The sequence below is a fragment of the Miscanthus floridulus genome, chromosome 10 (assembly GCF_019320115.1).
Source record: "Miscanthus floridulus cultivar M001 chromosome 10, ASM1932011v1, whole genome shotgun sequence".
Taxonomy (NCBI): domain Eukaryota; kingdom Viridiplantae; phylum Streptophyta; class Magnoliopsida; order Poales; family Poaceae; genus Miscanthus; species Miscanthus floridulus.
The window spans coordinates 128,804,013-128,819,030 of record NC_089589.1 but is presented as its reverse complement, the minus strand read 5'-3'; the positions used below and the strand labels follow the sequence as shown (position 1 = coordinate 128,819,030).

The window sequence follows — 15,018 nt, the reverse complement described above, 5'->3', positions numbered from 1 at the left end:
TTGCACAAGAGAAGGCCAGGATCCTCAAGCAACATCAGATCATTCATCATCCACAGCATTCCAACGTACCCTATACAATTTTTATATATAGGGCCACATTATATAATCGTGTCAAACAGTGGTGAAGCAGCCAAATATAATAATCCAATCCGCTATTGCAATATTATGTCTACAAGTTTTTCTTTTTCTTTTTAACATAATATGATGCGTGTAATCATTACTAGTACATAAATGGTTTCTGCCGACGCTAAAGATGTGTTCAATAGCGATTCATAACGAATATGCTTCAGTAAAAATAGAACTATGGGCCCATGACTAGAATCGTAAGTTGAGATACATCTCAACTAACATCTGCAGTAAGTTGCCGGTGGGGTCGTCGGTTCGGCGGGGTCAACACGCGTCTATAATAAGAGCATGCTACATACGCATGTTGGTAGATACATGAGGGTATTGTGGGAAGTAAAAAAGATGGGCGAAAAAATGCATTTCTTTTTAATATTATATTAGATATAGATAAATATAGATATATAGATATAATATAGATATATATGTTCTAGGCTTAACTTTTGTAAGTTGTGATTGAGCGGATCGTAGAAATACAAAAATGTAATAATAGGATACGTCTCTACGCTTATGCTTTGTAACCTAGTGGATTCAAACTACGTACTCAACCTAGAAAGTCCTACACTATACTACCGATATACACTTCCTATATGAATGAATGAAATAGCTGGCACCCACAGATGTAAAGCCGTTCCAATTAATCTACCTTCAATCTTCACTGAAATTTTATGTTAGGCAGCACTTAACTCTTGCTAATTCTGCAACCCCGCTCACATGTCACGTCCTACTACAACGGTAAAAAAGGAAGGTGATTCTGAATTCTCATCTGCCAGCCGCGTCAAGGTTGTCGATCGGTACCTGCATTCCTCATTTCCACCCTATTCCATTTCCATTCATGCGCTCTTTCATTGGCTCTCGCTAACACACCAAACGCTCCTCGCTTTCCCTCTCCAGCCGCAGCCCGCAGCCCTTTCTTCGTTCACTCACGTGTCACTCGCTGCCCACCCCCCCCCGACCGTGGGGCTGCCCCCACCGAAAACCCCGCTGCCGACCACCGCGATGGACGCCGGCGAGCATCCTCTGGTCGAGCAATCCACCGTCCCGGTCATCTCCAACGCTGCTGACGCCTCCAAACCCTACGTCCTGCCAGCCCTCTTCCTGCGCCCCCGCGCGGGGGACAACGCCGCTCCCCCTACTCCGCCCGGCGATCCTAGCCCCGTCCCTGCCCTCCCCCATGGGATCTAGGCGGAGTTTGGGCGCGCGTGCCCCGGCGGTGGCTGGAGTAGGTGGACAAGCTCCGCCGGTGCCATGAGCCGCTGTGGCGGGAGGTCGGGATCCTATGCGGCATCCTCGCCAGCAAGTGTTGGGTGCGCCACCACGACCATGAGCACGCGCTGCTGCAGCTCACCACCTTCTGGTCCGGCGCCACCGGCACCTTCGTCTTCCCCTGGGGCGAGGACACTCTCACTCTCGAAGACATCAATGTGCTCGCCGGCCTGCCGCTCCTCGTGTCCCCGTGCGCAAGCCCATGTCGGACAGCCTCCAGATGGATGTGGCCGCGATCGAGGCCGTCTGGGCGGCGCAGAACCGGAGCAAGAAGAAACCCTCTTACGGCATGTGGGTGAAACGCTTCGTCGAGCGCGTGCTAGAGGAGGAGGAGGAGGCGCCGTCCGCGGGCGGTGGCGGTGGCGCCGACCGCGAGGCGCATGAGCTGGTCAAACACGGTGCCTTCCTCTCCATGTGGCTATCCCTCTTCGTTCTCCCAGGCCCACCGTTCGATGTCGTCCGCCGGGAGGTCCTTCCGCTCGCGGCCCGTCTGGCGCGCGGCCAGAGCATGGCGTTCGCCCCCGCCGCGCTCGCCACCATCTAGCACGATCTCTCCGCGCTCAAACACCGCATAACCTCGGGCAAGAAAAACGAGGCTTTCATCGTCTCGGCGCACATCCTCCAGCAATGGGTCTGGGAGCATTTCACCCAGCTAAGCCCTGAACCAACGGCCTCCTCTGCTCGAGGTGATCATGACATGCCACGGGCCACCTGATGGCATGAAGTTGGGAAAAGGCTGAGCTCCAAGGACATCCAGTGTTCATGTCACCAAAGGAGTTTAAGTGGAGGCCCTATGGAAATCACAGTTTGTTTGGTCTGCAGCCAGAGATGGGTGGTTTTTGGCCTGCAGCGACAAGCGAAGCGCTCTTGTCCTTGGGTGCGGTGTTTGCACGCTTGTGAGTTCGTGGGCATGAACTGCAGAAGTATAGTCCTCATCGTGTTGCAAGGCAGCTCGGCTTGGATCAGGACATCCCTGGTTCAGTTCCCCATGCAAGCTCAGGTTGGGAGAAAGCATGGGAGACATACAACATAGAGGCCGAAAGTTCTGCATTTATCTTTCCAAATCACAAGCCCAGTGTGACGGTTCAGTATGCAAAGTGGTGGGAGCCTTACTCATCAGCATGTGATAGTGCCATTGCTAATGCTGCAGAGATGAAAGAAGGCCATGATTTTGTTAGTCCACCGAAAAGGAAAATGGAAGGGGTTCTTGCTGGAAATTCTGGCAAAAAGCTGCGTCTACCGGTTAAATCATCATTAACATTTCATCATCTTGTGACATTGGTATTAAAGTAAAGTTGATAAGCATAGCATTGCTACCCATTATACAATCCAGGTAACAAGGAAGATATGGAATTCTAAGATATCCTTAGAGTACTCATATTTAGACACATGCATGCATAACTGTGATTAAGGGTGACTGGGTGAAGAACATGGTCAAGGAGCCTGCACTTGCCTTCCTCAAGTTGGTGCTGCTCACAACCTTCAAAGTCTAGCTCTTTGTAGATTCACGTGCAACTCTTCTCCTATACACGACAAGCAACCACACATGAGCACATACAAGCAAAACATGCACTAAATTAGAAAACAGTACACCAATACATGATATAGAGATGAACAAGATCACAAAGCTATTCTACTCGCTGAGACGAACTCGTAGGCGCAAGAACCATTTAAATCGGAGCTAAAACGCACAAGATATGGCTAAAACAAGATTAGTGGCAAAATTATGATTAAAAGGAACTATTTTCGCATTTTAATTAATTAAAACAGGGATTTGAAAAAGGTTTGGACCGGCGGTACAAAAACCTAGATTTCAGGGGCTCAAAGGAAAAAATGGACTAAACTCTAATTACTTTTAGACTACACTAGAGCGCAGGTTGATATCGAAAACTTACAGGGGCTCTTTTAAAAATGTCGAAGGTTGATGCTGTTGCGTTCTATGCTGGCGTGGCAGGTTGACCCGGTCTCCGGCCAACGTGGAGCCTACATGGCAGCCATGTCAGCCTGGCTGACTTCGGTTGACCGGAACATCTGGGCGCTCGGTTTTTGATCGGACGGCTGCAATCGGCTCGGACGAGTTGGCTCGCCGGCGGTGGCTGCCAGCGCGGCGGCACGGCCATGGGAGGCCGCTACTGCCTAGGCGGCTGGCACGGGAGCGAAGCGCGCGGCGAGGCGAAACCTATGGGGCAGTTCGCCGCGGCGGGAAACGGCCAGAGCGAGCAGCGGGAGCGGCGAGGCAGAGCTGCTGCGGCGGTGCTGCCTCGGCGAGCCAAGGCGACGCGCAGAGAGGGAGAAAAAGCACACGACCGGTACGGGGAGATTCCTCACCTCCACGCGAACTCGGCAGAGGCGCTAGCGTCCGAGAAACGGCGACAGCAGCGGAGATCAACGGCGGCGACTACCTCGGCGGCGGCGCTTCCACCTAGGGCGCTAGGGCGAGGTGGCGGCTGCGGCTAGGGTTAAAAGGAGCAGTGCGGAGCGCTGGTTCAACCATTATATAGGGCGGCCACCTTTGGGTCGCGTGCGGCGCGCAAAACGGAGCGGAGGCGGCGTGGCACCGAGTCGGAGTCGAGCCCGACTCGAGGAAGGGGGCGACGCTGTAGTACGGTGGCTGGCTTGCGGGCCACGTCCGTCAGCGGGTGCGAGGGCGGGCCTGCGTTGCTGGGCTGAGCGCGGCTTCGGAGCTGGGCCGCTTGCTGGGCCTGCGACCTGCGCGGGCACGCGCTGATGCGGGGAAGGGGAGCGGGCTAGTCTGGGCCGCCAGCTGCTGCTGGGCTGCGTGCGTGCGTTGAAAGAGAGAGGCTCGGGCTGGGCTGCAAAGCAAGGCAAGACAAAAGGCAAAAGAGAAAAAGAAAAGGAAAAAGGAAAGCTTTTCCAATTTTCTAAAAGAGAAGAGATTTTGAAGAAGGTTTTCACAAATTTGATTTAAACTCTAGCTAGACACAAACATGAGCGAACATAATAAAAACATGCAGCAGCATGAATGCATCATTACATTGTTTCTACCTTATATTTCTTTTTAATCTATTTCCATAAATATTTATTTCTTTCTATAAAATAAAGACATGGAAGCAAAATTAACTTAAATTAACTCTAATTTCAGAAATTAAATTTTAGGGTGTCTATCGAGTTTTGAGTTTGATAGACAAAACAAGACTTCAGCGACAGTTCAATAGTCAGGATAAGGCCTGTTTTCACACTCCTATGCCTCCCTATCGTGTTGCCTGTGCATATATGCATGTTGCGTTGCGTGTGTGCATTCTTTCTAGTGACGTTGCTTTCTGCCGCCAGATTGTTTGGTTAGTTGTTGTGCAGTGCTGGGCCTTTGCGTTTATGTTGCTGCGTGTGTGCATCCTTTCTAGTGACGTTGCCCGTGTGCTGCAGTTGCATGGCCACACAGAGTTTTTCCTTTTGTCAGATTGCACATCTCCGACGGCTCCACTGGCAGGCTTTGCATCATGCTAATTCCTATGTAGCGTGCCGACAATCACGTGAACCTTGGGAGAAAAATCTTATGTCAATTGTGTGATTGGAATTCTTCCGGTGATTGGATTGTCTTCATATTGTGATTGGTTCATTCCTCGACACGGCGGTATAATCACCCTACTCACTCCTTTACTTTCTTGCAAACTAGTTATAGCAAGCTCTTTAATATAGCTAGTTTTGAGAGCTTGCTTTGTAGCTTAGTTTCATCTAGTGGAGCTCTTTAGTGTAGCCTTGTTGAGAGCTTTTAGTGAGTAGTGACTTAGCTCTTTTGTGTGCCTAGTGATTATAGCAACTAGAATTGTTGGGTTAGGTGGCTTGCAACCCTTGTAGAGCAAGAGCAAAATTGCATTACGTCGTTTTTCATACTAATCAATTGCTCTAGTATTGTAGATTTTTAAATAGACTATTCACCCCCTCTGGCCATATTAGGACCTTTCGGCACGCCGCATCTACAGGATTCCAGGCGCGCTGTGCGTCCCATCTGCTGGCCCCCGGCTCGCGGCGCCCCTTTCCCGGTGCCCAGGCCGTGCCCCCATTACTCTCAAAATACTTGCAACATGAAACACTTGAATGCAACATAAGTCTGAAGCAGATAAAATATTTAGAACAAACACTTACAATATATGTGTGAAACATATGCAACATCTAGATAAAATACTTGCAACATAAAAACACTTGCTGCAACTTATAAAAATGAAATAGCTGAAACATTTGGAACATACTCTTGCAACATATGTGTGAAACATATGTAACATCCAAATCAAAATGCTTGCAACATACGTCTGAAACAGATGAAACACTTTGAATAAACGCTTGCAACATGCCTCTGAAATACTTGTAGCATATGCAACATCCCGATCTACTTTTGCAACATCCATATGAAACACTTGCAACTTGCCTCTGAAACATGTGAAACACTTGAAACATATGTCTGCAACATGCGCTTTCAGCGCAACATCTCCTTGCTGCTTGAGAATGGAGGCTCGTTAGCGCATGGAGTTCACCGGTATAGAGCGCGCCACTGGCTCGGAGCTCGCTGCTCTGGTGGAGAAGGCCGTGGGAGGTCCCGTCGAGAAGGCTATGGCGGGTCTGCACGCTAGAGAAGCCCGCAGCGGGTGGAAGGCGCGGTGGAGAGGGAGGAAGACGGGCTGCCATGCTCTGGCACGGAGGAGATGCCGGCCGACGAAGCAGAGGCACGATGGAGGGAGGCGCGGTGGAGAGGGAAGCACCGTGGAGAGTGTCGTCACCGAGGAGGCGCGGCGCAGCGGTGAGGTGAGTTTGTTTGGTTTTTTGAACGTTGGGGGTGAGTGGATGAACAGATAAGATGTGGTTGTTGGGTTACGTCGTGGCCTAGCATCGGCACCGTCTGAGCGAACGGATGCCCTATACCCAGCATTACCGTAGGAGGTAGGGAGCCCCTGATCGGCATCTTGTGTCTCCCCTAACAGTTGACACTAAACCAAGCATTTGGCGTACGGAGCAATACAAACCTTTGTGTCTCATGCTACCCTTCAAATCTACTTCACGTGATAGATTGAACCAATTTGGCGATGTTATAAACACACCAATCGTTGTTGTGCTAGGTAGGGGACTTTTCCAGGAAAATTCATTAGAAAAAGGATTAGATGGGTTTCTTCACTAGTGTCATTTCCTGCGGCATCGCCAGCAGCCGTAGCCCTAGGAGCTCTCCCGTATACCCATCTCACGAGTGCCTGAGTGCAGCAACTTAGAGAGCTGTGGCGGCGCTGTCACTCGCTGCCTGCATGCGGCAACCAGGGGCGACACGCCTAGGCGTGCTGCGTGCAAGCTGCAGGCGGCGGCCTCCGGCCGGGGACCGGGGGCGACACGGCCGAGCGTGCCACGTGCATGCTGCGACCGGCGCTACGGCGGCCATGGGTGACATGGCTGGGCAAGCGAGCTTCGGGCAGCGGCCAGGGCGGCATGGCTGGACGAGCGAGCTGCGGGTGGCGCGACCGCGCTTGCGCGAAGGGGCAGACAAGCGTCCCCAATCTGTAGACGACAGACGCAAATTTCGGTAGAAACCGAAATTGAAATTGTCGGTTTTCCTCCCCGTGTGGCAGCGAGCAGAGCCTGGCCAACGGTCGTCGCTGTGAGGCCGAGCTGTGTCGCCCCTAGGAGAAATTTTCTCTCTTGAGTTTTGATCAGAATCTTCTACACGTATTCAATTTCTCCTTTTGCCTCTTATTATTGCAGGCGTGACTCTATATCGGATAGCTTGCTATTGTCTTATCTGTCATGGACTCTGCTTCCTGCGATGACCATAAAGGTGCCCCAACTGTGAATGAGGACTTACAGGAAAACGGAAAAACATAAACGGTAACTGAGTCGATGTCTTAGTTGGACGAAAGATTTTATGGCGAAAGTTTTACCTCTTTATTATCAGGTATAGATTACCTCTTTATTATCAGGTATAGATAAATAGTGTCAGCTATATTGGATAAGATATATGAATGGACATATCGACATTAAGGGCCTGTTTGGCACGGCTCACGCCGGCTCTGGCTTATCTGACATTGGCACTGTAGCAACACTGTAGCGCGAAGCTGGTTTTCTCTCTCCTCCTCTTCCCCTCCCACTGACATCGTCGCTGTTCATCGAAGCCGGAGAAGCCATTTTTTCTGGCTTTTCCCGGAGTGCTACAGTACGCGTGCTACAGCAAGACAGAAAAGTAGGAAAGAGAAAACCGGCTTCGCGCTACAGTGTTGCTACAGTGTTGCTGTCAGAAAAAGCCGGAGCCGGCGCAAGCCGTCCCAAACGGGCCCTAAATATACCCGAATTGACTATCTAGATATGGATATAGTATGCACACTGAATCTCCAGATTTAAGTATGGCATTAAAATTGCGGATATGAAGCCCCTAGGCGGACAGTCGTCTGTCAGAAAATGTCCATAGTATGGACTCCACACCATTTACTACTACCGAATAAAAAGCGCTCCCAGTTTTTTTTTCTTTTTTCCATTTGTTTTTAATAAAGACACATCTAGTTTAGCTTTCAATTAGCAGGAATCTTGTAGAGCGGTCTCTTTTGAAACTTCTCAGTCATGTACAAGCTGACACCGATCGACTTTCTATGTTTAATTCTAGCCATGTGGTGATGGAGGAAACTATTAATTGCGTGGCTATTTTGCCAACTAACAAATGCAATAAAAAGGGAATATGCCATACCTACGTGCAAGGGGCTATCTTTCACTTGAGTCGTGGCACTCTAATATCCGAACGAAGACTTTGCACAAAAACAAGGCGAGGATCCTCAAGCAACATCAGATCATTCATTATCCACAGCATTCCAACCTACCCTATACAATTTTTATATGGGGCCACATTATATAATCGTGTCAAACCATGCAGCAGCATGAATGCATCATTACATTGTATCTACCTTATATTTCTTTTTAATCTGTTTCCATAACTCTTTATTTCTTCCTATAAAATAAAGACAACGAAGCAAAATTAAATCAAATTAACTCTAATTTCAGAAATTAAAATTTAGGGTGTCATAGGATTTCATAGCTGGTTGATTAAAGGTATCTCCGTATCTGGTTTTGAGTTTGATAGACAAAACAAGACTTCAGCGACACTTCAAGGGTCAGGATAAGGCTTGTTTTCCCACTCATATGCCTCCCTATCGTGTTGCGTGTGCATGTATGCATGCATGTTGCGTTGCGTGTGTGCATTCTTTCTAGTGACGTTGCTTTCTACTGCCTGATTGTTTGGTTAGTTGTGCAGTGCTGGGCCTTTGCGTTTATGTCGCTGCTTCTTGGTGCCTGGTTGGAAAAAAATTGGGTGCACGACGGGCGCACCCACGCGCTCATGCGCCTCCTTGCTGGATGGACGCCGTGTGGGCCCGGCAGGTCATGGGCAGAGCAAGTCACGGGTACGGGCGACGGCGGCATGCGAGGAGAATTGTGATGGGAACGACTGCGTGTGGAGCCGAGCCTTGTGCTGATCTGAAGCTCTTCGGGGGATCGTTTACTGCTGCCGTGCGATGGATTCTAGGCCCACGTGGCGTCCATCCAGCAGGGAGGCGCACGAGCGCGTGGGGGAGCACCTAATTTTCTTCCGCCTGGCTGCCCTTGTGCTGCAGTTGCATGGGCCACACAGAGCTTTTTCTTTTGTCAGATTGCACATCTCCGACGGCTCCACTTGCTGGCTTTGCATCATGCTAATTCCTATGTATACACACCGTACCCTTGCATTGCTAGTGAGAGGGAGTCTAATATATGGAGCCAGCGGTGGTTTTTCAATATTCTAGTTTTTTTCCAATTAATATCATATAATTTGGGCTAGGGATTTTTCTTGATCAGTTGAATACACTCCTACAAAATTGATTATAGAGCGTCTCCACCAGATCTCCCATCTCCTCCCGTATCCCTAAAATTTTGTAATATACTACCTCCATTTCAAATTTGAAGTCATTCAGGATTTTCTAATTACATAACTTTTCCTTCATAACCACATATAAATTATGTCTAGATACATAGTAAAAGTTACTTGAAAAAACAAAAATGACTTACAATTTGGAATGGAGTAGGAGATTGGATTGCTTTGGCAAATGTCCAATAAGATCTCTTTTCCCTACAATTTTCAAGAATATCTCAAAATATACCTCTTCTTCCCTAAAGAATGGAGACATCAGGACCTCTATCTACGAGTCCCACACCGAACTATCGCACAACAGCTGGTGTACAGACCATTGTATGCCCGTGACTGCAACTATGCCCCAAACCAGCGTTCGCCCGCGACATGCATCAAACGCTTCCTCGCACCCGCCATGTGCCTACAGCTGTGCCTCGCACCACTAGCCACCGTGTGCCTACAGCCACGCCTCACACAACCAGCCATCTGTCCTGAATCGGCGGTGAAAATGATTTTCACAACCGGTTTGAGATAAAATCGACTGTGAAAAATCGGAGCAGGTTGTGCTTCACTTCCCTCTCCCACCGTGTGTTTTCTCTAGCTTCCATGTGCTTTTTATTGCTGGCTGACATGAATGGTCGTCCACCAAAGTGTCGCCACGCGAATAGGCACATGGGAAGCACGCGAATTGTCGTAGCCACAAACCCTCTCTCCTCTATCCTTCGTGGCTCAGTGTCTTCTATAACCTATATGTCTCCCTCTCTCCCTTTTCACCTTTCTCTCCCTGCCTGAGAAAGCTCCTCTCCCTCTCCTCAACCTCCTAGGGGGCGACGGAAACCTAGCACGTGTAGCTGGGCAGGGCAACTCAGTATGTAAAAAAAGCAAATAGTATACACCCGTTCCAGGTGACGCGAAAGCAAAACACGTCTCTAATATATGTAATTATAGATGCGTCTTACCAAAGCCTCTGTGATGTGTTGTTAAAATGGGTTTGTGATGTAAATGGTTACTCACAGATGCATGAAACAAATCCATGTCACTAGGTTCTATAGCGCGAACCCGAAAAAATGGTTAACTCCAGCATACGGTGCGACTCTTCACATCCTCCCAAAGACCCGAGACCGAAAGTCCCCAGGCAACCCCCTGATGACCCGAGACCCCAAGTGCCCTCCTCTCTTCTCTCGTCCCTTCTCTCTCCATCTATCACCCTCTCTCCCTCTCTAGTTGTTATCCACAAGCGGCGGTGGCGGTGGCACACACCCATGGCTCGATAAGCTCCTACTCCACCGCCGGCACCCGGCACAGCATCACCACGACGTGGTGGCAGCAGCTGGACCCTGGTGGCCAGTGAGAGCACATCCATTTGGACTATTGGTATTGGGCCTGTCGTCTAGCACGCGGCCTAGTGTAGTGGCCGAGGGAGGGTGACACCCGTCACAGGTGGCCTAGAGCGGTGGTGCCCCGGTGGGAGCACCCCGACGACCTCTGGATCTCGACGAAATGAAATCTTAGCAGTGGCCGGACCGTGGTGATGGCCCTGGCAGCCCCAGTGCAGTTGCCCCAGATCTCGGTGCGGCAGTGGCGGGCACCCAAGCCTTGCCATGTTAGCATCTTGGTGCAGAGGCGGCCCTTGCGCGCGACGGTGGCTTCCACGGTGCTGGCCCTATGTCCCGGTTGTCACGCCTAGTTATGGAGGCCAGCGGTGATGTCAACTTATCACCGCCCTAGGGTTACTCAAGCCAGTGGTGATATGAACTTACCACCACTGATTATCACCAATCAGGATAAAAACTGATGGTGATGAGGCTTCCTGATCTGACGGTGACCAACAATCTGTGTACTAGTGTATTAAACTATTAATACAATAGATAGATTCTGGAAACGAGGGAGTAGTAGAGGGACTTTTTTCATATGCAAAGTGAAATTCAACTAGCTAAATGGGAACCAGCTAAACATGTCGAAGAGTAGTCATCTTTGACTTTTCTTTTTTTTGCGACTGTCGTCATCTTTGACTTCAAAATGAATGGTGGCACTCTAATCTTCTGGAGATGACTAGGAGAACAGCAAAACCCGATTCTCAAGCAAACGTCCATCTAGACCGATTGATCTAGCTTTGCATCTAAACTTGACAAGTCCACGTGCATTGCCCTATATATACACACCAGATTACTACTACTACTAAAACCAGCAACCGCACCAAACAAGCACGACACCGGCCACCAAAGCTGCTCAAAACCAAGCAGCAAAAAATGTGGAACCCGAAACCCCTTCTTGTCGTCGTCTCACTCTGCATCTCAGCGCTGTCGTCGCCGTGCACGGCAGCCAGTGGCGCCGGCAAGCCCTTGGTGGCCGCCGTCACCAAGGACGCGTCCACCTCCCTCTACACCGCGCCGCTCAAGGACGGCCACCCGCTCGTCCTCGACCTCACCAGCCCGGTCATCTCGCTGACGACGTGCACCTCCAAGAATGGCACGGTCACGACGCTCTCCGCGAACGCCACCGACGGCCAGAACCCGTTGTTCCCGGTCTCCTTCTCCGCCGTCGCCTCCTGCACGCCGCAGGCAAAGGTCCCAGCTGGTGCCGTCGGCGTCGCGGGCCTCGCGCCCTCGAGCCAGTCGTTCCCGGCGCAGGTGGCGCGCACGCAGAAGGTCGCCAACAAGATAGCGCTCTGCCTCCCGAGCGACGGCAAGTCCACGTCCGGCAACAGCGTCGGCGTGGCCATCTTCGGTGGTGGTCCCCTGTTCTTCATCCCGCCGGACCGCGGCGACTTCACCACGATGCTGGCCGGCACGGCGCCCCTCCACGGGTTCAACGGATCCCCCGGGTACTACGTCTCCTCCACCGGCGTCGCAGTGGAGCAGAACCGAGTTAGCACCTCCGGCGGCATGCTCGTCGTCGGGCTGAGCTCGACGATTCCCTACACGGCGGTCCGGCCGGACGTGTACGTCCCCTTGCTGAGGGCTTTCGATGCGGCGGCCTCCGGGCCGAACTTCCCGTGGATGTCGAGGGTCACCGCGGTTGCGCCGTTCGAGCGGTGCTACGATTCGACGAAGCTGCCGCAGTCGCTCCTGGGCTACTCGGTGCCGCAGATCGACGTGATGCTGGAGGGCGGTCAGAACTTCACGGTTCTCGGAGGCAACTCCATGGTTCAGGTGAACGGCAACACGGCCTGTCTCGGGTTCGTCAAGGCGGCGGCGGGGCAGGCGCCGGCGGCGGTCATCGGTGGGTTCCAGCTGGAGAACCACCTGCTAGTGCTCGACGTGGAGAAGAAGCAGCTTGGATTCACCACCTTCCTCAATGCCATCGGGCTTTCATGCAGCAACTTCAATTTCACTCTTGCCGCCTAGTGCAGTGCTGCTGAATGAATATTTATGCTGTTTTGCATACTGTAATAAGAACTTTTACTTCTGTGTCACGTTAAATAAATAATGGATGGGAATAAATTAGTTGGAGTGTTCCAGCTCCCAACAGATTGTGCAGGCCAGCTATCAGGTTGGCAGTTTGACCATCCTATGACACGGATCGGATATGTTTGAATATTTAGGACGCGTATAAGTACTGCATCAGACAAAAGATGCTGCCACGTTAGTTGACTCACTACTGGATTCAGGTTCTTTGCCGAGTGCCTGAGGCACTCGGCAAAGGCTATATTGCACTCGGCAAAGTCTTTGCCGAGTGCGGCACTCGGCAAAGCACACACGGCAAAAAATTGATCGGCAAAGCACTCTTTGCCGAGTGTATTTTATCGGGCACTCGGCAAAGGCTTTGCCGAGTGCCCCGGAAACACTCGGCAAAGAAAAGCGACCGTCACGGCGCCGGTTCCGTTCACGGTCACTTTGCCGAGTGTCAACCCTGTCGGCACTCGGCAAATATTTTTTAAAATTTTTTTTAAAACTTTCTTTGCCGAGTGCCAACACGTGAGGCACTCGGCAAAGAGCTTTTATTTTTTTTTTGAGAATTTTCTTTGCCGAGTGCCAACCCTCCATGCACTCGGCAAAGCTTTTTTTTTTAAATTCTTTGCCGAGCGCCAATCCGGAAGGCACTCGGCAAAGAGCTTTTATTTTTTTTTGAAAATTTTGTTTGCCGAGTGCCAAGCCTCCAGGCACTCGGCAAAGATTTTTTATTTTTTTAAAAAAAATTATTTGCCGAGCGTCAACCCAGTAGACACTTGGCAAAGAGCTTTTATTTTTTTTGGAAATTTTCTTTGCCGAGTGCCACCACTCCAGGCACTCGGCAAAGATTTTTTTTTTAAACTCTTTGCCGAGTGCCAACACGGAAGGCACTCGGCAAAGTTTAATTTTTTTTTTAAATTTCTTTGCCGAGTGTTATAGTCACAGCACTCGGCAAAGCTGGAAAATCTGTTTTCTGGTCGCCCATTTTGCCAGCTTTGCCGAGTGTTGTGACCATTGTGCTCGGCAAAGGGGTCCTTTGCCGAGTGCAACACTCGACAAAGTGACCCAAAACGGCAAATAATTTTTTTTTTTGCGTTCCATCATGACAAATACATTCATACAAACATATATCACATATATATCTTATCCATCACATATATATCTCATCCATCGCATATATATCTCATCCATCACATATATATCTCATCCATCCACACATCCATCCGCCCATAACACATCCATCACAATATGTAATAATAAGTGCTCAAGTCCATCCAAATAAGTTTACAAGTCCATCAAAGTCCACAAGTGCATCACAAGTCCATCACCAAGTGAACAACAAATGTAAAAAATACAACATGCACTCATCTCGGCCACTGCGACTGTGGTGAAGGCCCAGGTGCATCATTCGTAGGTGCATGAGGTGGATTATTCGAACCACCGTCAGATGGAGACTGCACAAAGGAGAAAAGATTGCATGTGAGACAAAATTATTTTGATAGCTAATCTAGGACGATAGAGGCCATACAAGCAAAGCACAAGTGAAAGTAAAAAACTTTGATACTCACAGGAGTAGCTGCAGCTGCAAGACGCGGAGGCGGAGGTGGAACCAACAGCCCAGGTGGCAGAGACAAGCCCATACGTTGCCCAAGCCCTTGTAGGAAATCCGTAATGTCCATCAGCCTCTGCGCCTGGGCTTGCCGCTCGGCCCGCTCGGCCTCCAACTAGGCCCCCAGCTCCTGACGTTCCTTCATTTCTTGTTCCTGCCGGGCCTGCAATATTTCACTCCAATGTTTCAGTAATGCAAAGCTAATTAAGGTGTGTAAAGATCAATGTATGATGAGTAAAACAGGAATAACCTCGAGTGCGTCGACCCGGTGCTGTGCAGCGGTCGGCCGTGTGCGAATAGCCGGGCTCTCGCTCGTGCTCCGTGCTCGGATCTGGGAGAGAGAGGGAGTAGAGGCCGTGTCGATGACGCCGTCGCCAAGCCAGAACCGTCCATGCTTCTTGCCTTGCCCCGCCCTCATGACGGCCTCTCCATCGAAGTCCTGGGTGCTCGGATCGTGGTCTGCCCCATGGAGCGACCTCGCCACCTCAGTGTACTCACTGATGCGAGAGTGGACGCTCGGGTTCGTGTATGCCTCGGGCGGGTCCTCCAGGTTGAAGGAGACGTCGGACGTCGCCTTACCCTTGTGGGCCATACACCATGCCTGGAAGTCCGAGCAAGCCTGGCCACTATGTGACGCCGACTGCGAGAAAGACAGCACGATGATTAGAAATCAGACATAACTGAGCGTGACAATAGATAAATCAATTCGCGTACCCATGTTTGTTTGTATCCGGCGAGGTTGCGGCTGCCTTGATGGTGTGCTG

At 50.5% G+C, this 15,018-nt stretch overlaps 1 protein-coding gene and 1 pseudogene across 1 annotated transcript; both read left to right on the top strand.

Annotated features, from left to right (window-relative positions):
* The first annotated feature begins 1,122 nt into the window (after positions 1–1,122).
* Positions 1,123–2,682, top strand: LOC136489592 (uncharacterized; annotated as a pseudogene).
* An 8,761-nt stretch (positions 2,683–11,443) lies between these two features.
* On the top strand, positions 11,444–12,682 carry LOC136485675 (chitinase CLP-like). Its single transcript, XM_066482522.1, has one exon. It carries the CDS (start codon positions 11,503–11,505, stop codon positions 12,598–12,600), a length of 1,098 nt encoding a protein of 365 aa, XP_066338619.1. The 5' UTR covers positions 11,444–11,502; the 3' UTR covers positions 12,601–12,682.
* Positions 12,683–15,018: the final 2,336 nt, after the last annotated feature.